Source organism: Bufo bufo, chromosome 11 (genome assembly GCF_905171765.1).
Source record: "Bufo bufo chromosome 11, aBufBuf1.1, whole genome shotgun sequence".
NCBI lineage: Eukaryota > Metazoa > Chordata > Amphibia > Anura > Bufonidae > Bufo > Bufo bufo.
This window is the reverse complement of record NC_053399.1, coordinates 34,438,610-34,466,397: the sequence shown is the minus strand read 5'-3', so window position 1 is coordinate 34,466,397 and position 27,788 is coordinate 34,438,610. Positions and strand designations below refer to the sequence as shown.

General features: G+C 46.0%; 1 protein-coding gene across 1 annotated transcript; it reads right to left on the bottom strand.

The window, feature by feature from the left end:
* Positions 1-2,467: 2,467 nt before the first annotated feature.
* Positions 2,468-11,423, bottom strand: DACT1 (dishevelled binding antagonist of beta catenin 1). The gene is made up of 4 exons (XM_040412175.1): positions 10,976-11,423; positions 6,778-6,910; positions 6,234-6,389; positions 2,468-5,273 (listed from the first exon to the last, which is right to left on the bottom strand). Exons 1-4 carry the CDS (start codon positions 11,246-11,248, stop codon positions 3,382-3,384), a joined length of 2,454 nt encoding a protein of 817 aa, XP_040268109.1. The 5' UTR covers positions 11,249-11,423; the 3' UTR covers positions 2,468-3,381.
* Between the last annotated feature and the right edge of the window lie 16,365 nt (positions 11,424-27,788).

Below are 27,788 nucleotides of genomic sequence, written 5' to 3'. Positions count from 1 at the left end.
TGTCATGCTGAAATGTCCACTGGTGCCCAAGGCCAAGTTTCTCTGCAGACGCCTAATGATGTCGTTGAGAATCCTCATGTATTGCTCTTTTTTCATGGTGCAGTTTACTGTGATTAGGTTCCCTGGTCCATTGGCTGAAAAACACCCCCAAAGCATTAGGTTCCCACCACCATGTTTGACAGTGGGGGATGATAAAAGTAACTAAGTCAAAATTTGCCTGGGGTATGAATAATTATGGGCAGCACTGTATATGCATGTTTTGTGGCTTGCACACATTTATCTCTTCGAAGCCAGGCACACACCAGTATTTTTTGCAGATCAGTGTGGCCGTTCCACAAGTTATAAAACATGTCTTATTCTTTTCTAGATTGCAGAGAATAGTTTTTTTTGTTGATGGTAGTACAAAAAAAAAAAAAAAAAAGAAAGTGGTACGCACATGGAAGGCATCCATATTTTGTAGATCAGTTGTTTGCGGATGAAATACAGATACAGCCATGTGCATGAAGCCCAAGATCACAATTATTAGCTATAGTCCTCTAGAATGAACCACTATATACATATACACACACATGCATATGAGATCCACAAAGCTGAATGTACCAGAATACATTCTCACTTTCGCACATTAGGCGTTTTAGACACTTTTTTGCAGCAGACTAGTCAAGAGGGTTGGTCTAGAGCAGGGATGCCCAACCTGCAGCCCTCCAGCTGTGACAAAACTACAACTCCCAGTATGCCTTGACAGCCTACAGCTATTAGGGAATGCTGGGAGCTGTAGTTTTGCTGCAGCTTGAGCATCCCTGACCTAGAGGAAACAGGGGCTTGACAGGAAGTGGACATTGCTTAAAATGCCCCATTGGGTCGCTTAGGTAAGGGGTAGTGTCTCTTAAAAAGTAGGACTTGTACTAGGTGGCGCTAGCTAAATGGTTTTCTTTCCCTGGGAAATCTCTTTGCCCATTGTGCACCAAAATTCTGGTGCAAAATTTTGACGCTAAGTAATCCCACCAACAGCTGATGTAAAGTTATAGCCAGTGTCTTACATGTCTACCAAGATGCACCAAATTTGTCATACAGTTTGAGCCGCTTTGATAAATTTGAGACCATGTTAGGTCAGGTTTAAAGGGGTTTTCTGAGATTTGGATATTGGTGACCTATCCTTTAGGATAGGTCATCATTCATCAATATCAGATCAGCCGGGAATCAGGACACCCAGGACCCCTGCCTATCAGCTGTTTGAGGAGGCCGTGGTGCTCTGATGCCAATTGTTGTTGTTTTTTTGGATAGGCTGCAGTCCCGCTCCACTGAATGAAGCTAAACCGCGAGCATGCTCCTTCCATACATTTCTGCGCCAAGAATGGACATGAACAGGGTGAAAAACTACATGTGAAAAAAATCACAGCTTCTCATTGAAAACAATGGGAGGTGGTTTCCACACTGAAACTACCAAGATGTCCCCTTTCACAGCAAGAGCAAGGGACTCAATCTAAGTCTAATGCAAGGACACACAAACCCTTTGAATTCAGTCTGCTTTCTAAGCAAACACAATGTTTGCTTATAGATTTAAGGTTTCTAAAAAGGTAAACTATTTACCATTGAAGGATTTATAAAATACCCCGGTGGATTGCCTTTGTTAAAATGTTTTGAAAATGTTGCCTAGAAGAGGTGGGGGGTGGAGGAGTCAATAGTAATTTATGACCTGCTGCTATACAGTATTTGAGAATACCCTCAAGGCAACAAATTCTTCCACAATTGACAGGAAATCTAAATCTCCTGCTCAAGTATAGGATTTCTCTGGGAGTGGTAATGTAACATTCGGTGGTAAGGTTAATATTGGGAGGCAACTGCACAAGAGAAATACAAAAGATTGAATATAATGTAATTATATGTCCAATCACATAAAAATCACATTATCTTTAAAACCTTTTTGTGCAGCTGCCTCCCATTATTAACCTTAGCACCAAATGTTACATTACCACTCCCAGAGAAATCCTATACTAGCGTTGGAGATTAACATTCTCAATTGTCTTGTCGAAAAATCATTGCCTATACCTATAGGTGATCATAAAGTCCTTTTCTCAGCAGTCTCGAGCCTGACCAACATGTGCTGAAACTTATGTTCCGACACAAAAGCACAATTTTGAGAGAGCGAAATACTGAACAAGGGGGCCCCATCACAAACAACCTTTGTACAGCCACCATTGTATTGGCCAAGCTAATAATCATGAGAATGCAGCCTATTCCTTCACTAGAAACCAGTAGCATCGTGGAGACACGAGGCATTTCCTGGAGAAGAGACAGGCTTGTTTATGACTCACCTACCTTTAAAAAGGTGGCTTTTTGTATTTTGCATCTAAATGAACAAAAAGGTGGCTGACAGGATATTTGTCTTCCTCAAGATACAGAGATAAGATGTAATAAGGCTTTAAAAAAACGAGAGAAGATGAACTTATTCCTTTCGGATTTAATAACTTTAAACAGCATTAAAGCAGACAGTTTATTAACATGTAAAATGTGTTATATAATTTACAAAATATATAAAATACATAGGATTATAGTATACATAAAGCCCATAATAAAAAAAAGGCATACGAGAACCATTACTTTCCATGCATAACGCATGCAAAAATTGAACAGAAGGGACCCAGTCATTACACTGGGAGAGGGTCTGTGATATGTCCCTCAAAGTCGGTGAACCTGGTAAGTTCTAGATCACTGGATTCCCAATCCTTCAGACAAATAAAAAATAAAAATAAAAGTATAGATGAAATAGTTGCAAATTTCTTCCGACAACTAAAAGGTGCAACTTTAGACGGAATGTTAAGATAATGTCTGAAATTGTTCTAATGTTCAGAACTAAAGGGCAGATGTAACAGATGGATTTATTTTGTAGGATTGGGTTATGGTGACATTACCAGTGTCTACAAGGAGAAGCTAAGGCTAGTTCCACACCTGCTGGAGTTCACCATATCCAGCCTAGCTCGATAGGGTTGTGCTCCACCAGAGCCCATTGACTATGAATGGGTCTGGTGGGAATTCAACCAGTTTCCAGCATGAGCGCCAAGTTTCAGCTGGCCAGAAAACAGACGGAAATCAGCTGAATCAAATTATTGTCAATGGGCTCCAGCAGTGCACTGCTCTATCCAGCAAAGCCGGATATGGTGAACTCCGGCAGGTTGCTCCTCTGCTGGAACAGCCTGCCAGATAGTTTTACTGCAGGTGTGAAACTAGCCTAATTGATTTGGAGTTTTTGGAAGTAAAATAACAGTTTTCACAAGTCAACATAATTTACTGTAAACCTTTTAAATATTTGCACAAACGATACAAATGTATTTACAGACGCGAGATAAGAGGGTCAAGAACAGTAGGAAGACATTTGATGCTTCAAACTGTTGTCATCAATTTTAGAGACCCAGATCGAAAGCGAAGAATTTTCTTCTTTAGATTGTGGGAGGCTTTAATTTTGACAAAAGCCTTGGCCGCGGTTTGAAGGTCAGCAGCTGTGCCTGCTTGCACGGGAAGAGTATGAACAAACTGAGACCAAATAAGTCCTCCGCTCTCATCTGTATCACTTGACGTTGTACTCTCTCCAACAAATTCCACCTCACTTAAGCTGGACTCACTATCCCCAAAACAGTTTGTGGTGTAGTTGCTCTGCTCATCTTCACTGGTGTCTACAACCGTGGAATGAAACAGAGACGCACATTCTGCCGAATACTCAGAGTCGCTTGCTATGTAGGCATACGGGCTGACATACGGAAGAGGAACTTTACCATAAACTCCTAACATCTCTCTCTGGTTTCGCCGCCTGGCTCTTCGTAAAGCTTCTTCATAAGATATCTCAGCCGAGGACTTCCACCTTCGATAGTCTCCTCTTTTATGTCTAGGCTTAGCCACAACCACATCTTTTGCATGTCCATGAGGCTTACTGCCAGACTTACTTCCCCCTGGATTTTTACCTACCATACCAGTCTCTACTTGCGAATGGACAACCTTTTTACCTCTCGGAGAAACCTTCCTAACTTTTTTATTTGCATCCAAGTCATCTGGAAACCTACACTTCTTTATTACAACCTTACCCTTTTCCTTCAACGTCTGAGAGCCATGATCCAAAACGTTCTGTACATTTGACTTGTGTTTTAATGTCGAGCTCTTAACAATCTTTACATTTTTGGTACTTTTATGGAGTTTAACACCCTGTTGCTGTGCAGGAATATAGTGTGCGTTGACCAACAGTCCCTCATCTAGGCTCTGAGAAGAGGAGCCTTCACTCTTAAAGTCCAATGGAGGTCTCTCGTCTTGAGATAATCCACGATAAGAGTTCATTGTATTTTTGGGGGAAATCCTTTTTGGTGGTGGCACAATTTTAACCTCCTGAGGAAGAGGGACAATTGAGAGTGGTTCCTTGGGAGATCCATTACAGAGTGGGTTGGAAAGGTTGGGGAAAGGATTGCTGGGAGGACTGGGATTTCCATGTATTTCCTTTGGAATATTTGATGTTCCAACCACAAGGCCCCTTCCAAGAATTTGACAGACAGGCTTCACAGAGTTCCGTGAATGGTTTTGGCTTGGCAGTTCATTAATATTGCTTGGCTGGCAACTCTGGACTGAGGGCATCTTTTTACTTTCCAGCTGTTCACTTTGAGATTCTTTAACGCACTGTTTAAGAGCAGGGTAAGTGCTATTATCCACAGAGATTAGTCCAGAGGAATGTAAACATGGCTGTTTAGGATTCTTCATGTTAGTGGTACTGTTATGAGAGATGCCACCAGTCTGTTTGACACATATACTCCCATGTCGTAAAATACCTTTGCCTGGGTCTACATTTACACTTGTTCTGGGTTTGTTAGTCCGTACAGGATGTGATTTTTTCTGAATTATACCCAAAATATAACCATCCAGTTTTTTACTGGGAGGAGGAGGTGCAAGGCCGAAACTACCCTGTTGCTGAAAAGAGTTTTCATGTTTTAGGGAATCCAGCTCGGGCACTAAACAGTCATTCATATTTGCACCCATTTCAACCTCCTCCTCCTCCGCTTTTACATTACTCATCATGGATAACAAAAACATGGGACTCTGCACCGCCACAGCATGAAGAGGGCTTGGGTATCTGTATATATCATTGCCATTTTTGGAGACCAGATCACATTGGTACTTGGGATGAACATCGGCGACGACTTCAGTGGTATTCGAGTGCGGTGCCGAAAAAGACCGGCGTACCGTGCCTGTACTTTCACATTGGCTTTCTCTGTAGTCCAACCATTCGAAGAAGTCATCTGTAATGGAAGTCGAAAAAAATAAATAAATAAACTAACAACTCAAGTTTTATTACTTCAGGCAAGGGCGAGTTTACATCACGGCTATATATTTCCGCTGTCTGAAAATAGAAGTTCTGGATTTGTCACATAGCTGAATCGATCAGAGCTGAACAGACTTCATGGACCTCAATTGAGTCTGCTCAGTTTCTGTGCAGGCTCTTTTTTTTACACTGGGCAAAAAATTCCTACATGCAGGACTTTTGTCTAGTCTTTTTGGTGGAATCTATGAAGGAGGCCCTGAACGCTCCAACATAGATGTGAACAAGCCCCAACATCATTTTCATCATGAAAATTAAGGTCAGGGAGGTATGGCATGATGATACTGGCCAATCTCAGCTAGGTGTTGTCCATATTAGAAAAAACAAACCAGTATCTACTTTGATCCAGAAACAGCACCACATTTGTCCATTGGCCATGTCAGGTATTGCAGTTCAGTCCCATTAATTGGTCTTTGACAACCCATGTAACTTGGGTTACAGCAAAAATTCTTCTAATAACTACCATCCATGATAAACCTCTGAGCACTAATCCCGCTTGAAGTGGTTGTTCAACCAATCTCTCATGCTTGATCTAACTTCGGGTGACGAGAGGTACTGCTGCACGCTACGAGGGACCCACCTGATGCCCAGCAAGTATCATGTAGATGTCTTTAATAAGACAAATGCATGACACTTGCTGGGCCTTTTACATTTGCCTTGGCAGCAGTTGCTTTCCATGCCCCATGTCAAATTGGTAGAATGGAAAACCTCATTTAACTTCTTAAAGAACTTGAACCCTTGCATTGGAAGGGCAATTATAAGAGGAACAAGAACTGGATAGAGGAGCAAGTATAGCCGAACACCTCAAAGCTGACTAACACAACCAAAGAAAACTTTAAATGGGGGAAGGGAAGTAGGACAGTGCACCAGAAAACCTTACCTGCTGATCTTGGTTGACCATCTGGGATGTTTAATGACGCTTCGAGGGGGCTGCAAAAGCAGGTGCTAGACTGACAGCTGGATAAACATTCACTGAAGACAGAGTTTGAAGAGTTGGAAAGAGATCCCGATGTCCCATCACTCAACTCATAAAATCCTAAAAATAAAAATAAAACAAAAACCTCAGGGAAATGTCATGGTAGATCTAGCAAAAAAACGCTACCCACTTCAGAAAAACTCAACTGCCTCATAGTTGTTACCCATGGCAGAAATGCCATCTTACCAACTGTGTGTAGATTTATTATTTTTTTAGATGAGCTCTTAAAAGGGGTTATACCTTAACCACACGTTAGGGGAAACGTGTCTCAACGCGGGGGTCTGACCCCTGGGCCCCCTGCTAATCACGAGAATGGGGACTCTGTTCCTAATTTGAAGGGGGCAATTGTCAAACATGCGCTCCACCACTCCATTCATCCCTATGGGACTACTAGAGTAAAAAATCTAAAACTCCTGATCCATTAAGGCCATAGAAGAATATAAATTACCTGAACTGGGCCGGCTGTCTGTTTCCAAATGCTCTTCAGTCGTCTTTTCTACGTCAATCTTTAAGTCATTTATCTGCTTGTCGAGCTCATGAAGCTGAGTTAACAGGCCAGCATCCCTCTTCCTTAAGCAATTCTGTGGATATATACACATTCAAATATTAAAATTGACGACAAAACTGAAAGGTTTATAAATTTACAGCAAGATATATGTATAAAAAGGCAAAAGCCATTTTTAACACCAATACAAGTCTATGGGGCTATTCACATGGCTTTTATTAATGACCGTTGAATAGTGGCCGTCAAAAAATAGGACGCATCCTATTTTTAGCCGTTCTCACAGCCAGACGGACCCCATTGAAATCAATGGGAAAGTTTAACAGCCGCTTAGACATCCGTCTAACGGCCTTTAGAAAGGGATACACTACAATGTGGCCTTTTAGGGGTTTATTTTTTTTTTAAACCGCACCTCATTCACCTCCACGCACAGAGGCAGTCGCTCCTCTCTTCATTGAAAAGCACCTGCGCTCAACGTGATGACGTCACCATGCACTCGAGCTGGGAGCACGCGGTGACATCATCAAGTTGAGCATAGAGAAAGGAGCATTACAGATGGGGCCCACTATGGGGGACACGATTACAGATGGGGCTCACTATGGGGGGACACTATTACAGATGGGGCCCACTATATGGGGGGGACACGATTACAGATGGGGCCCACTATGGGGGGGGACACGATTACAGATGGGGCCCACTATGGGGGGGGACACGATTACAGATGGGGCCCACTATGGGGGGGGGCACGATTACAGATGGGGCCCACTATGGGGGGGGACACGATTACAGATGGGGCCCACTATGGGGGGGGACACGATTACAGATGGGGCCCACTATGGGGGGGGACACGATTACAGATGGGGCCCACTATGGGGGGGGACACGATTACAGATGGGGCCCACTATGGGGGGGGACACGATTACAGATGGGGCCCACTATGGGGGGGGACACGATTACAGATGGGGCCCACTATGGGGGACACGATTACAGATGGGGCCCACTATGGGGGACACGATTACAGATGGGGCCCCCTATGGGGGACACGATTACAGATGGGGCCACTATGGGGGACACGATTACAGATGGGGCCCACTATGGGGGACACGATTACAGATGGGGCCCACTATGGGGGACACGATTACAGATGGGGCCCACTATGGGGGACACGATTACAGATGGGGCCCACTATGGGGGACACGATTACAGATGGGGCCCACTATGGGGGACACGATTACAGATGGGGCCCACTATGGGGGACACGATTACAGATGGGGCCCACTATGGGGGACACGATTACAGATGGGGCCCACTATGGGGGACACGATTACAGATGGGGCCCACTATGGGGGACACGATTACAGATGGGGCCCACTATGGGGGACACGATTACAGATGGGGCCCACTATGGGGGACACGATTACAGATGGGGCCCACTATGGGGGACACGATTACAGATGGGGCCCACTATGGGGGACACGATTACAGATGGGGCCCACTATGGGGGACATTATGTGTACTGAGGACACTGCAGGGGTCAAGATCTTTATTAAAATTCATCCGTTTTTCATGGCTATTTTTAACGGCCATGAAAAACAGATGCAAAACGGCCAGAAAATAGATGCACAAATGGACCTTGAAAAACTGGCAGCGTGTCCGGGACAGAAATGTCTGCCTCATCATAGCACAGCCACGACTGTACAAATTACTGCACACAGTTGTCCACTACAGAAGCGCAGCATTATTTCAGCATCTGTAACATCCAAAGAAACCATTTATTCTAAGCATTAGACTACATCTACAAGAAAGAATTTAGGACTCAGTATGGCGCTATAATACCACACACAGGGAAGTCTACACCGTACCTCCGTATGCCTCTAGTTTCATGGAGTCATTTCCTATACATGCATTACTTTCTATCTTTAATCTAGTTCTGTACACAGACACCATATGGCGGCACACAGCGTCTACAGCTTCTTAGAATGCAGCTGCAGGGAGATCTGTATGCCAAGTGCGTGACGCCAAGGCTCCTCGTAATTTATCATACAGTCATACATATTCAGAGTGACCGACTTTGCGCTCACACATAGCAGTCATCACTACGACAAATCGGATTGTCACAAAATGTCCTCAATAGTAAAAGGAGCTGCTGGTTTATAAGGGGGTATAAAGCGGATGGTCACAAGTGGATCCTAGACTCCAAAGGAGTTGATTGTCACGTCTGGCGTCCTTTCAGATGACACAGGATCCTACTGAGTGCCTGGGGCAAGGAGGCAAAGGAGCCCTTATTGCATAGAGCAGAGAGGCAGCCAACATACTACACCCATGAGCGCCCTCTGGTGGCTTCTTGTGTCACCAGCTTCTCCCCCCCCCCCCCCCCCCCCAAATAAGGTCTCCTTAAAAAAAAAAAAAAAACGTATCCCAAGACAATTCTGACTGCTCCAATATAATATTCCAACAACATGTGCTAGAAGACTTATTTGGAAAATTAATCTGTGGTTACGCCGGAGCACAAATCCTCCAAATGGTCATGTTACAGCCAGCCTGGCCTGCTGGGCGTCAGTGCGAACCTCCGGATTACACGGGGGAACAACTGAAAGGATCATGTAGGGACAGGGGGTCACTGAGAAAGGCAGTCTGGGCACCAACCCTTCACCTCCAGGCTCCACAATGTAAAGCTTATTGTTCAGACATGACATAAGGCACCGACCAATAACCCAAATCCACCCCCTCAACTACTAATACCCCAATCCGCACCCAGCCCTACCCTCGGCTCAGAACCGAGCAGATACAATGACTGCGACAATTTACTGAACGTCTCATTAGGAGTGTGCCCACCAAGGAAAACCCGGCCTCTCCCATATTCTGCACATCAACCTCACCTACCCTCACCTACCCGGAGCAGACCCCCTGCATACCCGGAGCATACCCCCAGCATACCCTCGGTCCATTCAGGCTGCAGAAAGAGTTCCACTCATTTACATAAACAGCGATTGCTACATTGTTGCAAACCTCATCTATCAATACCCCAGAAACACCCTGTATTTATCAACACAGCCCCAGTACATGTATACAATCGCCTCTGCACAGTCTGCAGCAAGACACCAGTATCGTTATTAACCCCTTCTTGCCAGACTGTAATCTAGGAGTATGCTTCAGGAGCTGCTGCTGCCCTTCTATTGCATAGAGATCCTAATACAATCCTCTTTCTGTAAGACTCCAATAGGATATACTGTAACCCCCATACAGTACCTACCCCTGCAAAACCCCCTACCAGAACCTACCCCTGCAAAACCCCCTACCAGAACCTACCCCTGCAAAACCCCCTACCAGAACCTACCCCTGCAAAACCCCCAACCAGAACCTACCCCTGCAAAACCCCCAACCAGAACCTACCCCTGCAAAACCCCCAACCAGAACCTACCCCTGCAAAACCCCCAACCAGAACCTACCCCTGCAAAACCCCCTACCAGAACCTACCCCTGCAAAACCCCCTACCAGAACCTACCCCTGCAAAACCCCCTACCAGAACCTACCCCTGCAAAACCCCCTACCAGAACCTACCCCTGCAAAACCCCCTACCAGAACCTACCCCTGCAAAACCCCTACCAGAACCTACCCCTGCAAAACCCCCTACCAGAACCTACCCCTGCAAAACCCCCATACAGTACCTACCCCTGCAATACCCCCATACAGTACCTACCCCTGCAAAACCCCCATACAGTACCTACCCCTGCAGCCCCCCCCATACAGCACCTACCCCTGCAGCCCCCCCCATACAGCACCTACCCCTGCAGCCCCCCCATACAGCACCTACCCCTGCAGCCCCCCCATACAGCACCTACCCCTGCAGCCCCCCCATACAGCACCTACCCCTGCAGCCCCCCCATACAGCACCTACCCCTGCAGCCCCCCCATACAGCACCTACCCCTGCAGCCCCCCATACAGCACCTACCCCTGCAGCCCCCCATACAGTACCTACCCCTGCAGCCCCCCATACAGCACCTACCCCTGCACCCCCCCATACAGTACCTACCCCTGCACCCCCCCATACAGTACCTACCCCTGCAGCCCCCCCATACAGTACCTACCCCTGCAGCCCCCCCATACAGTACCTACCCCTGCAGCCCCCCATACAGCACCTACCAATTGCTTCTTGAGCAGCAGGATGTTCTCCTCCAGGAACCGCTCCTCCAGGCTCCTCGGGCTGTCCCCTCTAGCCGCGGCGGTGTCCGGGCTGAGCACCGTTCTCACCAGCATCTCCTGGCGGTGCCGCAGGTAGGCCAGCTCCCCCAGCCCGGCCAGGGTGGCTTCCAGGCGCTCCCGGGTCCTGTGGCGCTCGGACTCCGCCTCGCACTTCTCCCTGCGCCGGGGGGAGCTCTCCTTCGGCTGCTCGGAGGCGGCTAGGAGCGGCTTCATCCCGGCAGCTACAACATCCACAGCCCCGGCAGTGATAACTCCAAGCGGCAGCACTCAGCGTCCTGTCTGCAGCATGCTGCACACTGCTCCGAACCTCCAGCGCTGCGCAGTGTCCTCCAGCAGCTGCCTGTGACAGCCCTACGGGACTCCCACCATCTCCTCCAGATACCTCTACCCTTCTGCAGCGCACAGCCCCGGCCAGGCTAAGTAAGCACGGCCGTGACGTCATCAGAGGGCAGCCCCTCCCCCAGCATCACCCAACCTGCAGCCAGATAGCGGGCGAGCTCTGCTTAAAGGGGTTGTCCACACTGTGACCTGGGGAAGGTTGATCCATTGTGGCACCCACATATACCTGGAACCCAGAGGGTGCCACTAGTGGGGTTCAGAAAACAGACCCCCCCCCCCCTTTTCGGTTATATGGAGACATCATGCAACTTTGCACATAATAATTGTCAATGGTGTTGCAAAAAAAACTTCTCCTCCATTGACTTTAATGTAACTCATCTTCGCAACTAAATGACAGTTCGGATACGTTTGTGTGCATGAGCTCTTACAATGGATCCGCTAAAAAACACATGCAATATGGATGTAATCCGTATTTTTTGCGGATCTGTGTTTTGCGGACAGTTGAACATCGTGGTCTTGGTCTCATCTTCCTAGGCGGACGCATTCTTGAGAAAATCAATATAATATGCAAATGAGCCCCTAGGAGCAACGAAGGTGGTGCTGTTGCACCTGGTTGCTCCGCTCATTGCCCTTCATGTCAAGCCCCCACAATATTATATTGATTTTCTCAAGAATGCGTCCGCCTAGGAAGATGAGACCAAGACCACGATGTTCAACTGTCCGCAAAAAATACGCATTACATCCATATTGCATGTGTTTTTTAGCGGATCCATTGTAAGAGCTCATGCACACAAACGTATTTTCTTTCCGGGCCCTTTCCGTGTCTTTTGTGGACCGTATACGGAACCATTCATTTCAATGGGTCCGCTAAAAAAAAAAACTGAAGTTACTCTGTGTGCATTCCGTTTCCGTATGTCCGTTCCGCTAAAGAATAGAACATGTCCTATTATTGTCCCCAGACAAGGATAGGACCGTTCTATTAGGGGTCAGCTGTTCCGTTCCGCAAAATAGGGAATGCACACGGACGTCATCCGTATTTTTGGCGGACCCAAAAATACATACGGTCGCGTGCATGAGCCCTAACAATGCCTATGCTTGTCCGCAAAATGGACAAGAACAGGGCATGTTCTATCTTTTTTGCGGAACGGCCATGCGGACATACGGAAACAGAATGCATTTCACTGAGTCATTTCGGGGTTTTGTTGCTGACCCATTGGAGTTAATGGTTCTGCATGCGGGCTGCAAAAAAAAAAACAGAACCGACATGGAAAGAAAATACGTTTTCCTAACAGAAGGTTCACCTTGTCCTGCAGACCGCGAGGCCTCATGCAGTTGGCGCCAAAAAAAATCAGGTTTGTTCTTGGCTGCATCCATAAGGGGTTAATAGAAGAAGTTGATCTGCTGTATTCCCATAAGATGAAATATTATCCTCAGATGTCAGTGGCGCCGCGCTGTCAGCGGCCGCATCCTTAGAGAAGACGGCACATTGGGGATTTATTTTTAAAAAAAAACTAATTGTGAAAATCCATGGCGACCAATCAGATGTATCATTTCACTGCCTCTATTCAAATGACCAGATCGATCACAAGTCCGCATTATCATATGCAGTGTAATAGACTACCACTCTCATCATACTGTCATGTTGGCCAATAGAAGAGAGAAGTTTCTATGCAAAAAATCATCTTGCCGACCTATCCACGGGGGGAGAAATGTTTCATCAGAAAATTACCTATTGTTTAAATCAAGTTTTGATGTTAAATCGAAGAATTTTTGGTAATATTATTTTTCATTTTCCATATCGCTCCCTATATTTAAGAAAGAAAATCCGCCAGTTTTTGCACTGGCCAATAAGCCTAATCACGCTGTTTCGTACAGATAACTTTTCAGCAGTCATCTCATTATCAGTATAGGCAGGATTACAATGACAGGTAACACCTCTATAGAGATAATACATAATCCACCATGGTCCACGGTGGCTGCTGTAAAGTACAGTATATCTCTTAAGGCTGCTAACAAGAGCCCCCAAAGTCATGGTCAGGAAACAGAATAAAAATCTACAATCAGAAAATAAAAACAGATTGGAAAAAAAAAGATATGTGTCGCTATCTGTTTTTAACTGGCACATTCCCTTTGATAAGGATTTGGAGTTCAGTATTAGCTCCTTCCACTATCCATTGAATCAAGTTTTCTGATTGGTTGTTTTGCAGGGGAATTTAGCGATTTTTCCCCTCCCATTGTCTTCTATGTTCCACCTCTTAAAGGAACACTTCAAGAAAAGCTTTTGAGGCAGATTAATTAAAGGGACTCTGTCACCGCGATTGGACAATGATCTGCAGATAAGGAGTCCAGATCACTAATTTTTATTTTTCTACTGCTCCTGTCCCCACCGCCCCGCCCCGCTGTCAGTGCTGAAAGCGGCAATGAACTGCCCATTCTGGACTGCTGTGCTGCGCTAACATAATGGAGGGGACTACTGCGCGTGCATTGTTTCAGGGCCGTTTTGAGCATTGACAGTGGTGGAACTAAGGCAGTAGGGAAATCAAAAAATCTGCAGTACTGTCCCATAAAAATATTCTTAATCTCAATATTTATGTAACTGCATGTGATAAAAATGTAGCATAGCCACTCATAGCTATCTGTATTGCGCCACCTGCTGTTTGATCTTTTCCTTATTTCTCTGTCCAGGTGGTCACACATGCTCAGTTTCACCCTTCTGCTGCCACCAGCCCTATCTACTGTAAGAAGCTGTGACAGTTTCAGGGAGAGAGCTGCAGCAGAAAGGACACACCCCCTGAGCTATGATACTGATAGAGCTACAGCAGAAAAGACACCCCCCCTGAGCTGTGATAGGGATAGAGCTACAGCAGAAAGGACACACCCCCTGAGCTGTGATAGGGATAGAGCTACAGCAGAAAGGACACACCCCCTGAGCTGTGATAGTGATAGAGCTACAGCAGAAAGGACACACCCCCTGAGCTGTGATAGGGATAGAGCTACAGCAGAAAGGACACACCCCCTGAGCTGTGATAGTGATAGAGCTACAGCAGAAAGGACACACCCCTGAGCTATGATAGTGATAGAGCTACAGCAGAAAGGACACACACCCTGAGCTATGATAGTGATAGAGCTACAGCAGAAAGAACACACCCCCATGAGCTGTGATAGGGAGAGAGCTACAGCAGAAGCAGGAAGGACACACCTACAGAGCTGTGACAGGGAGAGAGCTGCAGCAGAAGCACAAAAGACACACCTGCAGCAGAGCTGTGACAGGGAGAGAGCTGCAGCAGAAAGTACATGCCCCCTGAGAAAGGACATGCCCCCAGATCTGCCAGCCTGAAGATTTAGCCATTCAGAGCAGTGAATGTGGAGATCTCTGGACCCATGTGAGGTACAGGGCTGGTTCTAGCTTTCTTAGAAAGGTATTGTCATGAACTATATGTCTTCTCATTTTCATTTTTACATCAATTATGATAGCCCCTTTAAAATAGTAAGTTTGTATTCTGTGCCCCTAAATTTGGGCCTTTTGTCTAGTGCTTGTTCAGATCCAGGGAATTATAAGACACAATAAACCCAGGAAATCACCTTGAGTCTCTTTCTTCACACTCGTCTGCGTCTTTTTTTCTATCTGCCTTTTTCATATTTTTCATCGTTGTTTCTTTTGTTTCCATAGAAACTGTCTTGACTATATTTCATTTAGAGGATGGTTTAGCGCCTCTTGGTGTTTTACTGGTCCGCCACCACCCAGGCATGCTGAGACAAGACAAAGGAAGCCTCAGTTATCTGTACTGTACGAGTCTTGTCTCCCCGCACAGTCGCAGCAGTGTCCGTGTCCGGCTGCCGATCGCGCCGAGGATTACATTATATGCTAGTTCTATACACGCCCCGGGAGGTCAGGACGGACATTGTCACTTCACTGCGGCGGGGTCGGGTATGTGGAACATGACATGATTGGATAAAGCTGGAGGTAAATGATTTGTCATATGCTTTAGGCCTCCTGCACACGAACGCGTGCTTCCCGTTGCCGTATTGCGGACGGCATTTGCCGATCCGCAATACACGGGCACCGTTCCGTGTGCATTCCGCATCACAGATGCGGACCCACTCACTTCAATGGGTCCGCAAATCCGGAGATGCGGAATGGTGCGGAGCGGAAGCACGGAACGGAAACCCACGGAAGCACTGAGTTTCGTCCCGTACTTCCGTTCCGCAAAAAGATAGAACATGTCCTATCTTTTTTGCGGAACGGCCGGATCGCGGACCCATTAAAGTGAATGGGTCCACGATCCGCTGCGGCTGCCCCACAGACGGTGTTCGTGCATTGCGGCCTGTATTTTGCGGGCCGCAGAACGACCACAGGGAGCACGCGTTCGAGTGCAGGAGACCTTTGTTGAGAAAACAAATCATTAGGCGTCATGCTTTCATCACTAGGGAAGACTCCTTTTAATTTGGGCATGCGAAATGTCAACCAGGGCCAAACCGTGGTACATGACCCTATCTGCTCGCTCCGAGTCCTCAACGAGACAGACTGAGAAGACTCATTTGACAGCTTTCTTCCCGACCCCCTTCCTCATCCACATGCATGCTCAGCTTGGTTGGGCATGTATGTGCTCTGAAATGTGCTGCCAGATACTCCAGAACAAGCATGTTGAAATCAAACAGCCCGATCCTTCATTCTCCTCACATCTGCATTCAGGGAGAAACCAGGACACCCCCATAGGCCTCCTAAAATAGGTGGGTTCAGCCAATATTAGTCTAAGGCTACATTCACGCGACCGTATGTATTTTGCGGTCCGCAAAATGCAGATCCGCCCAAAAATACGGATGACGCCCGTTTTGCATCCATTCCATTGTAACAATGCCTATCCTTGTCTGCAAAACGGACAAGAATAGGACATGCTCTATATTTTTTGCGGGGCTACGGAACAGACATACCATATGTGCTGTCCGCCTTTTATGCGGACCCATTGAAATGAATGGGTCCTCATCCAATCTGCAAAAAAAAAAAACAGAACGGACAAGGAAACAAAATACGTTTGTGTGAATGTAGCCCAATGCAGTGATGGCTAACCTCCGGCACTCCAGCTGTGGTAAAACTACGACTCCCAAGATGTACAGAACTCCATAGAAATGAATGGAGCATGCTGGGAGACGTAGTTTCACCACAGCTGGAGTGCCAGAGGTTAGCTATCACTGTGTAAGGTCAGCTTAAAGGAGATGTGTCTCCTGACATGTCTGTTTTAGTAACTACTTGCATCCTCCATGTAATAACAATTTTGGAGCATCTCTTCTTATGACTCTATGTCATGCCATTCCTTTATTATTCCTACTAGAAGTTATGAATGAATTTCTAGCAGTTTGCAATGAAGGTCCAGATGGGTGTTACCACTTAAGGTACCGTATTTTTCGCCCCATAGGACGCACTTTTTCTCCCCCCAAAAATGCCCCTGCGTCTTATGGGGCGAATGCTGGCAGTTTTACATCGCAAGCTGCGATGTACGAGCGAGCGGGGGAGGGACTGGGAGGAGGAGCTGGGGGCCGGCAATAGCGGCGGGGCGGTGCAGTCAGTGTAGTATAGCCCCGCCGCTCCGGTATACTAATATAAAATGTGTTATTCAATTAATAGTTATTAAACATGCCCCCTCACTCCTAATAGTACAGTACATCCTAACCGCTTAAGTAGAATGCAGGCAGGCAGGCCGGGCGGGCGGCATCGTAACTCCCTGATGTCACGTGCCTGCGCCGCCTACTTTATGAATGAAGCAGGCGGCGCAGGCAAGTGACGTCACTGAGTGACGCGCCGGCCGCCCAGCCTGCCTGCCTGCCTGCGTTGTACTGAATCGGTTAGGATGTACTGTACTATTAGGAGTTGGGGGGCATGTTTAATAACTATTAATTGAATAAGACATTTTATATTAGTATACTGGAGCGGCGGGGGAGGGGATCTGTGGATGACATTTTTATGGGGGACATCTGTGGATGGCACAGTTATGGGCTGGGGGGGTCTGTGGATGGCACAGTGTCCGTCATCCACAGATCCCCCATAACAGTGTCCGTCATCCACAGATCCCCCCATAACAGTGTCCGTCATCCACAGATCCCCCCCATAACAGTGTCTGTCATCCACAGATCCCCCCCATAACAGTGTCCGTCATCCACAGATCCCCCCATAACAGTGTCCGTCATCCACAGATCCCCCCCATAACAGTGTCCGTCATCCACAGATCCCCCCATAACAGTGTCCGTCATCCACAGATCCCCCCATAACAGTGTCCTTCACAGATCCCCAGTAATAGTGCCATCCACAAACCACCATTAGTTCCTAACCCACCGAAAGCACACCTTTTGGTTAAAAATTTTTTATTTTTTTTTTTCCTCCCCAAAAACCTAGGTGCGTCTTATGGGCCGGTGCGTCTTATAGGGCGAAAAATACGGTGTCTGATACTGAGACTGTGCAGCACTCTGTCAGCTATCTCATCAACCCCCTTCCCCCATACACATGTACACACAGCTTAGCCAAGTGGGCATGTTTTCTCTATAGGGAGTGGAGCAGAGGTTGCTTATCTCCCAAGGACAAAATGGATTTCAACATGTCCGATCCTTCCCTGGCATTTTCTGTCGGGAAGAGTAGGAAGGTCCCATGCACATTGAAAGGCTATTCGGCCCCAACTAAATCAGTAGGTTCACTTGGCATAGAGCATGGTGCATGCCCAGAGCACGACCATCTTTCACATCCGTGTCCGATCTGCATTTTTTTTTTTTGCGGATAGCACAAGGATCCATTCATTTTAAAGGGTCCACAATAAAAATCGGACATCGCACGGATGTCATCCTTGAGCCGCCTGCATCCGTGTAAATTATAGAACATGTCCTATTCCGGTCCCTATAGCCATTACTATTGATGGTGGGGGGGGGGTTGGGTGAGAAAAATGCGTAATGCACACAAATTTTGCAGATCTGTGGTTTGCGGACCAAAATACAGATACGGCCGTGTGCATGAGGCCTTACTGTGATTATACCCAACTCAAGACAGCCATGTTGTGTGCTTCAACGGGTCCCAAGTGATCTTCACTGCTGGACGTCTAGTTTAGGAAAGGGGGGGGGGGAACATTTTTGTGCAAATTTACTTAGACAAAAGCGGGAAAAAAAAATCCCCACATTCAGGGCCAATTCCTTCCATCACATGTGCCCGGTCTGTAATCTCTGCCTCGCACAGCAGTCTTGGCACTCAGCAGGGGGGCAGCCAGCAGAGTATACCCTTAATTAGCACCGCACCATCTCTAAGGAGCCCAGCTCAACACTGGAAATGGATTAGTAATGACATGACAAACAGCGATCCTTCTGGGAAGAGAAATCCTCACTTCTCTATCCTGGTTAATATCCCGGGAATCCTAATCTTCAAATGGCCACAAAAGCTGCCAGAGAAAAGCGTAGTAGAGCGTCACCGGAATGACTTGAGCCGTTTAGTCAGTGATGAGCCGCTTTTGTAAAGGAGAATATAAGGCACCGGGGGCGCCTTCAGAAACCTGCGCCAACGGTTTATTGCTGCAGAAACAAAGAAAAAGACAAATTGTTTGCAGATTCTCAAATAGTTAAAAGTCAAATTTTCAAAAATGACAAAAGATCGAAATATAGTAACATATTCAGAGAATGCTGATATGGGCACAAAGGCCTCCGAGAGTGGCATCATAAGTATGATACAAGGGCCACTCTATTAGGGAGCATTCACACGACCGTGTTGGTTTTGCGGTCCGCAAATCACGGATCTGTGTGTTCCGTATGTCTAAAGTTATCTTTCCGTTTCCGTTCCGTAAGTCCGTATAATACGGACGTGGTGCTTCCGTGTGTCATCCGTTTTTCACGGTCCGCAAAAAACTGAAATGGGACTGAAATAGGGTTTCCTAGAATGTTTTCAGTCCAGGGGTCCGCAAAAAAACGGATGACATACGGATGCATTTCCATGTGCTATATCCGTATTTTACGGACCCAATGACTTTCTGTGGGGCCACGGACCGCAATTTGCGGCCAAGTATAGGACATGTTCTAAAATAAAAGCAACGGACACACGGAACGGACAGCACACGGATGACAATGAAAGGCATTCCGCAATTTTTGCGGAAACATAGAAATGTATGGGTCCGTGCAATGTCCGCAAAAATTGCGGAACGGACGCGGAAAGAAAAACGCGGTCATGTGAATGCTCTCTTAGGGTGCAAATGGAAGGGTAAAGTAGGGAGGCCAAGGACAAAAGGTGTAAAGAAAGATGAAATGAATAAAACAGCAGCCCAGGTCAGAGATGCTCCCTACTCAGAGAAACGAGCTGCAGTAGGTTTTGTGTTGCTTTGGATCAACATCCGACAGCATCAACCACAATGAAGTGCTGGACATACAAGGCTCTGTATGTGAACGTATATATATATGTATACGAAAGTGAAAAATGGTCGTGTGACGGCCAACGGCAGAACCAGTTAAGTTCTATAGGGCTATTCGTATGGTTATGTTTTTTCATATCTACCGTATTTTTCGCCCTATAAGACGCACCGGCACACTGCACAGCCGACAGCCGAGGACCAGGAAGCAGTGAGTACAGAGCCTTCACCGCTTCCCGGTCCTCCGGTACTAATGAGCGCTTCCATAGTGGAAGGGCTCATTAGTATTCACCCCATAAGACGCAGGGGCATTTTCCCCCCACTTTTGCGTCTTATGGGGCGAAAAATACGGTATATATTTCATATCTATCTTTCTATCATCTATCTATGTAGCCCAGCGACAGCCCCAAAACCTGAAAGATCTGCAGAAGATCTGTGTGGAGGAGTGGGCCAAAACCCTGCTGCAGTGTGGGCAAACCTGGTCAAGAACTACAGGAAACGTCTGATCTCTGTAATTGTAAACAAAGGGTTCTGTACCAAATATTAAGATCTGTTTTGTTATTGTATCAAATACTTATTTCATACAATAAAATGCAAATTCATTATTTAAAATTCATACAATCTGATTTTCTGGATTTTGTTTTAGATTCTGTCTCTCACAGTTGAAGTGTAACATTTACAGACCTCTCCATTCTTTGTAGGTGGGAAACTAGCAAAATCACCAGTGTATCAAATACTTGTTTTCCCCACTGTATCTATCCTCCTGACCTCTTATTTGCCCTGTATCTAAATCTAGGGAGTATATAACTAATAGCTGCCATTTATATCAGCTGTGATAAATGTGGTGATAGATATTCCAGTGGCGACCAATATATCACTGTCCACTATTGATCATAGAGGCCGAGGTACTGAATATAACCAGTGTCCAGAGTCCCAGTGCTCCATGTACCATTACATATTGAACACTGAATGCACAGATGACAATTAGGAACCTAATGTCAACCTAGGGAAGCCATCACTGAAATTTCCTGTAGGTGACCACCACAGGGTAAGTACTCCGGGGTATAGCATTCTAACTTTAGATAAGGTAATCCCATCTCAAACATTGGTTGCATATTGCTAGGATATGCCCCCGATGTCAGGCAGATAGGGGTTCCACCTCTGGAACCTGCTCCTATTTCCCGAACGGGGCAGCCAAAGTGAAGGAGAGCGCACGGCTCAAGCGTAGCCACCTTCAATGCTCTTCTCTGGGAATCCTGAGGTGGCCATGCATGCACGGTGCTTTCTCCATTCACCGCTGTGGCACTTCCGAAAATAGCTGAGCACACTCACTGAAGCTATTTTCAGAACGCCCATAGAAGTAAATGGAGAGAACACGGCGCGTGCGCACTTTGGGGGTTCTGGAAATAGAAAGGGGTCCCAGAGGTGAGACCTGCACCTATCTTATGTTGGTGGCATATCCTATTGATCACCAATGTCTGATATGGGAATACCCCTTTAATGATCTTTTGATGGAATGGGATGTCTAAGGGTCCATTCACACGTCCGTTGTTTCTTTCCTGATCTGTTCCGTTTTTTGCTGAACAGATCTGGACCAGATCTGGACCCATTCATTTTCAATGGGTCCTGAAAAAAAATCAGACATTGAGCTGTCCGTTTTTTTTCAGGACCCATTGAAAATGAATGGGTCCAGATCTGGTCCAGATCTGTTCAGCAAAAAACGGAACAGATCAGGAAAGAAACAACGGACGTGTGAATAAGGCCTAAGGGCTAATGGTAAAACAGATCCGGCAGGCTGTTCCGGCAAGGATGGATCCGACAGGCTGTTCCTGGCCAGAACAGTCTGCCGGATCTGTTTTACCATTAGTGTGAAACAGGTGTAAAAGTTGGCTCTTCCAAGAAATAATCTTTGTCCATGGTCATCTTTAGGACTCTTTCTTATTCTATAGCTCTGTGTGCTCTATGTTCTTCTTCTACAAGTGAGTTGTGCTCCTCCTGATCCATTATTCCTCCAGTTGCTGGATCCAGGAAGCAAAGTCACCCAGGCTTCATAAATTGCACGGCCCCTGGTCACTCTTCTCCTCACTGTGGCTCCTCCTATGGTGGCCTGTCCAAGCCCATGTTGATAAGAGGCTTGCCAACATAATTTTGTCTTTTTTTTTCTTGACAATTTATTAAAAAAATCACGGACGGCCAACATTTTTTTAAGGACAAATTGGAAAACTATAAAGAACTATAAAGATTATAAGTGATCCATGTCTATAGGTCAGATACTAATAGTGAACATATTACCAGTATTTACTGTGAGCTCTAACATGCTGAGAATTACAAAGCACCAACAGCCTAAAAACAAAAAATTCACGGACAGATCAAATTTTTTTCATGGACACTGGAAAAAAGTTGACTGTCCAGGAATCTCTGGAAGCTTGGCAACCCTGGTTGATAACATAGCTTTTCCGCTGCCCATATCCCCAGCACGGCTGGCATAGAGCTCGCTGTCCCCGGCTGCACTGATTTATGTTGTTAGTGATGAAAGGCTACGTGGAAAACACTGGCAACACGAAGAGTCTCTGCCAGGCCACTAGTCAAAGGTGGTTCCTAAAACCCTTCATTATTTCATTTAATAAATTGCTTTCATTGCTTTCTAGAGACGACACTTAAGTGTTTCCTGAACGTCGAATTAATTGCCCAGTCAAATAATTACAAATTCATGAGACAATATTAGGCCATAAACACAAAGGACGGCGACCGGGAAACAGAGGGATTAGCATAAAGAAAAAAGCCACTTACCTATTCGTCAGTGCTCTGCCGAGGGTCCCGATCCCCGCTGCTTCCAAATCTATCTATCTATCTTATATCTATCTATCTATCTATCTTATATCTATCTATCTATCATCTCTCGTATGTATGCATCTATTATCTATCTATCTCATATCTATCTATCTTATATCTATCTCATATCTATCTATCTCATATCTATCTATCTTATATCTATCTTATATCTATCTTATATCTATCTTATATCTATCTTATATCTATCTTATATCTATCTTATATCTATCTCATATCTATCTTATATCTATCTTATATCTATCTTATATCTATCTTATATCTATCTATCTTATATCTATCTTATATCTATCTCATATCTATCTATCTTATATCTATCTATCTATCTCATATCTATCTATCTTATATCTATCTTATATCTATCTATCTTATATCTATCTCATATCTATCTATCTTAGGCCTCCCGTGGCCGTGCTGCGGCTCGCAAAATGCAGGCCGCAATGTACGAACACCGACCGTGGAGCAGCTGCAGCGGATCGCGGACCCATTCACTTTAATGGGTCCGCAATCCGGCCGTTACACTAAAAGATAGGACATGTTCTATCTTTTTGCGGAACGGAAGTACGGGACAAAACCCCACGGAAGCACTCCGTAGTGCTTCCATAGGGTTCCATTCCGTGCTTCCGTTCCGCACCATTCCTCATCTCCGGATTTGCGGACCCATTGAAGTGAATGGGTCCGCATCCGTGATGCGGAATGCCCACTGAATGGTGCCCGTGTATTGCGGATCTGCAAATGCGGTCCGCAATACGGCCACGAGACACCTACGGTTGTGTGCAGGAGGCCTTAGATAGATAGATATGAGATACACATTAGGTGGAAAGATAGATAGATAGACGATCTATTCATCTATCTTAGTATCCATCTATATATCCCATACCTGTCTCTATCTGTCTATCATCTACCCTCCTGACTAGTGTTGAGGGAACTTGTGTTTCACGTTCGGCGTACATAACTTATATGGTCTGTGGTAGCGGAATCCATAACGGAGTTCTTAGATAACCTGGTTCATCCCTACTCCTGACCTCTTATTTGTCCTGTATCTGAATCTAGGGAGAACATAACTAATAGCTGCCATTTCTATCAGCTGTGAGTTGGTCACAGATTGGCTCAGGCTTCATAAACCTGCAATCACCCTTTACTGCAGTTCTAACACAGCGCCACTTTTGATTGAAGTGGCTAAGGGTGGTACTGCAGCCCACTCACGGCGGAGCCAATCCTTTTCTTCATACAGTATGTTAGGAAGAAACGTCCTTTGTCGTGGTTATACGTCCAATGGCTTTGTATAATTCACTCTTTACCTGGACCATCCGTCTCAGGCCTATCCGCCAGTTAGAGACATGGCGAGCCGAGCGGTTAGAAAGCAGAGTTATTGCTAATGATGTTTTGTGCTTTGTTCCCCCTAATGAATTGGAGAGGTGAGAGGTTTCCCCAGCGAGGGCACCTCCACTCCAGTCCTCCTTTCATCTCTGGCTAGGGAGATTGTTGCCACGGCAACACGAGGCAGCCCTTGAAGGGGCAGAACAGAGGGTCTCAAAACTGTCAATAGCTGACTTGTGGGATTTTATGGGTTAATTGGTATTAGTCTAAGCTCATTAAAATCACCGAGCACCAGGGAGCTGCTGCAAAAGCCACTGATAATCCCAGCAGCAACAATTTGTTTACACAGCACTACAGTATCTGAGAGTACCTCTAGTATCACCTCGGGTGTGAATACGTAGCAGGAGTATTGTCGTAAAATGTCATTTTTGATCTCCATGAACTAAATTGTGCCAATTTACCAAAATAAGGTAACTTGTGAGACCCGTTACTTTGCCACCTCATGACTGGCGCACTTAAAATTAATATTGCGTGTTTTTAATAGATTTGTCACTCTGGGGGAAATTTAGGAAACTATCTAATAAGAAGAACTGCCTTAGTTACCCAACAGCCAATCATTGCTCAGCTTTCATTTCTTATAGTGCTGTTGAAAAATGAAAGCTGCTCTGTGATTGGTTGCCATGGGCAACAGAGGCAGCTTTTCTGTTAGGCTACTTTCACACTTGCGGCAGGACGGATCCGACAGGCTGTTCACACTGGATGCAGCATGGTGATGGATCATGTGACGGACCATGTGATGAGCGTAGTGACGTCATCAAAGGTCCTATTCCTCACAGAACAAGACAGAAGAGAAGCCGGGCTGCGCGAACAAGTGGATTAAGGTGAGTTAAATTTTTTTTTATTTTTTTTAACCCCTCCAGCCCTATTGTACTAGGTATTCTGTATTCAGAATAACCATGTTATAAGGGAAAATAATACAATCTACACAACCTTGAACCCATACCTGAACTTCTGTGAAGAAGTTCGGGTCTGGGTACCACATTCAGTTTTTTATCACGCGCGTGCAAAACGCATTGCACCCGCGCGTTAAAAACTGAACAACGGAACGCAATCTCAGTCAAAACTGACTGCAATTGCGTACCTACTCGCGCGGGTTTGCAGCAACGCATCCGGACCTTATCCGGACACGCTTATGTGAAAGAGGCCATAGAAGTGAATGGGGCTGCGTGAAAAAACGCATTGCATCCGAAAGCAAGTGCGGGTGTGATGCGTTTTTCACTGATGGTTGCTAAGAGAGGTCCCTTTCACACGGGCAAGTATTCCGCGCGGGTGCAAGGCGTGATGTGAACGCATTGCGCCCGCACTGAATCCTGACCCATTCATTTCTATGGGGCTGTGCACACGAGTGGTGATTTTCACGCATCACTTGTGCGTTGAGTGAAAATCGCAGAATGCTCTATATTGTGCGTTTTCCACGCAATGCAGGCCCCATAGAAGTGAATGGGGCTGCGTGAAAATCGCAAGCATCCGCAAGCAAGTGCGGATGCGGTGCGATTTTCACGCACGGTTGCTAGGAGACAATCGGGAATGGATGGAGACCCGATCATGATATTTTCTCTTATAACATGGTTATAAGGGAAAATAATAGCATTCTGAATACAGAATGCATAGTACAATAACGCTGGAGGGGTTAAAAAATAAATAAATAATAATTTAACTCACCTTGATCCACTTGATCGCGCAGCCCGGCTTCTGCAGGAAAAGGACCTGTGGTGACGTCACTCCGGTCATCACATGATCCATCACCATGGTAAAAGATCATGTGACGGACCATGTGATGACCGGAGTGATGTCACCACAGGTCCTATTCCTGCACACAGCATAGAAGAAGACAGAAGAGATGCCGGCTGCGCGATCAAGTGGATTAAGGTGAGTTAAATTATTATTATTTTTTTTTAACCCCTCCAGCGCTATTTTACTATGCATTCTGTATTCAGAATGCTATTATTTTCCCTTATAACCATGTTATAAGGGAAAATAATACAATCTACAGAACACCGATCCCAAGCCCGAACTTCTGTGAAGAAGTTCGGGTTTGGGTACCAAACATACAGATTTTTCTCACGCGCGTGCAAAACGCATTACAATGTTTTGCACTCGCGCGGAAAAATCGCGCATGTTCCCGCAACGCACCCGCACCTTTTGCCGCAACGCCCGTGTGAAAGAGGCCAGATGCTGTTTGTAAACCTTCAGTTTTTTATCGCGCGCGTGAAAAACGCATCAAAACGCATTGCACCAGCGAGGAAAAAACTGAACAACTGAAAAGAATCGCAGACAAAACTGACTGAACTTGCTTGCGTTCACTGAACGCACCCTGAACGCATCCGGACCTAATCCGTCACGCTCGTGTGAAAGGGGCCTAAGGCTGGTTTCACACGGGCGTTGCGGGAAAATGTGCGGGTGCGTCACGGGAACACCCGCGATTTTTCCGCGCGAGTGCAAAACATTGTAATGCGTTTTGCACGCGCGTGAGAAAAATCCCACATGTTTGGTACCCAAACCCGAACTTCTTCACAGAAGTTCGGGCTTGGGATCGGTGTTCTGTAGATTGTATTATTTTCCCTTATAACATGGTTATAAGGGGAAATAATAGCATTCTGAATACAGCAAGTAAAACAGCGCTGGAGGGGTTAAAAATAAAATAAAAAATAATTTAACTCACCTTAGTCCACTTGATCGCGGCCCGGCATCTCCTTCTGTCTCCTTTGTTGAATAGGACCTGTGGTGAGCATTAAATACAGTTACAGGACCTTTGATGACGTCACTCCGGTCATCACATGGTACGTCACATGATCTTTTACCATGGTGATGACCGGAGTGACGTCATCAAAGGTCCTGTAACTGTATTTAATGCTCACCACAGGTCCTATTCAACAAAGGAGACACAAGGAGATGCCGGCTACGCGATCAAGTGGACTAAGATGAGTTAAATTTTTTATTATTTTTTTTTAACCCCTCCAGCCCTATTTTACTATGCATTCTGTATTCAGAATGGTATTATTTTCCCTTATAACCATGTTATAATGGAAAATAATAATGATCGGGTCTCCATCCCGATCGTCTCCTAGCAACCGTGCGTGGAAATCCCACCGCATCCGCACTTGCTTGCGGATGCTTTCGATTTTCAGACAACCCCATTCACTTCTATGGGGCCTGCGTTGCGTGAAAAACGCTGAATATAGAGCATGCTGCGATTTTCACGCAACGCATAAGTGATGCGTGAAAATCACCGCTCATCTGAACAGCCCCATAGAAATGAATGGGTCCGGATTCAGTGCGGGTGCAATGTGTTCACCTCACGCATCGCATCCGCGCGGAATACCCGCCCGTGTGAAAGAGGCCTAAGGCCCCTTTCACACGGGCGAGATTTCCGCGCGGGTGCAATGCGGTAGGTGAACACATTGCACCCGCACTGAATCCGGACCCATTCATTTCTATGGGGCTGTTCAGATGAGCGATGATTTTCACGCACCACTTGTGCGTTGCGTGAAAATCGCAGCATGCTCTATATTCTGCGTTTTTCACGCAACGCAGGCCCCATAGAAGTGAATGGGGTTGCGTGAAAATCGCAAGCAAGTGCGGATGTGGTGCGATTTTCACGCATGGTTGCTAGGTGACAGTCTATTCACTGTATTATTTTCCCTTATAACATGGTTATAAGGGAAAATAATAGCTTTCTGAATACAGAATGCATAGTACAATATAAAAAAATAAACAAATTAACTCACCTTCTCCTCTTGATCACGTAGTTCCCAGTCTCTTCTGATGAGCTGTCGGCTAAAGGACCTTTGGTGACGTCAGATCACATGCTCCAATCA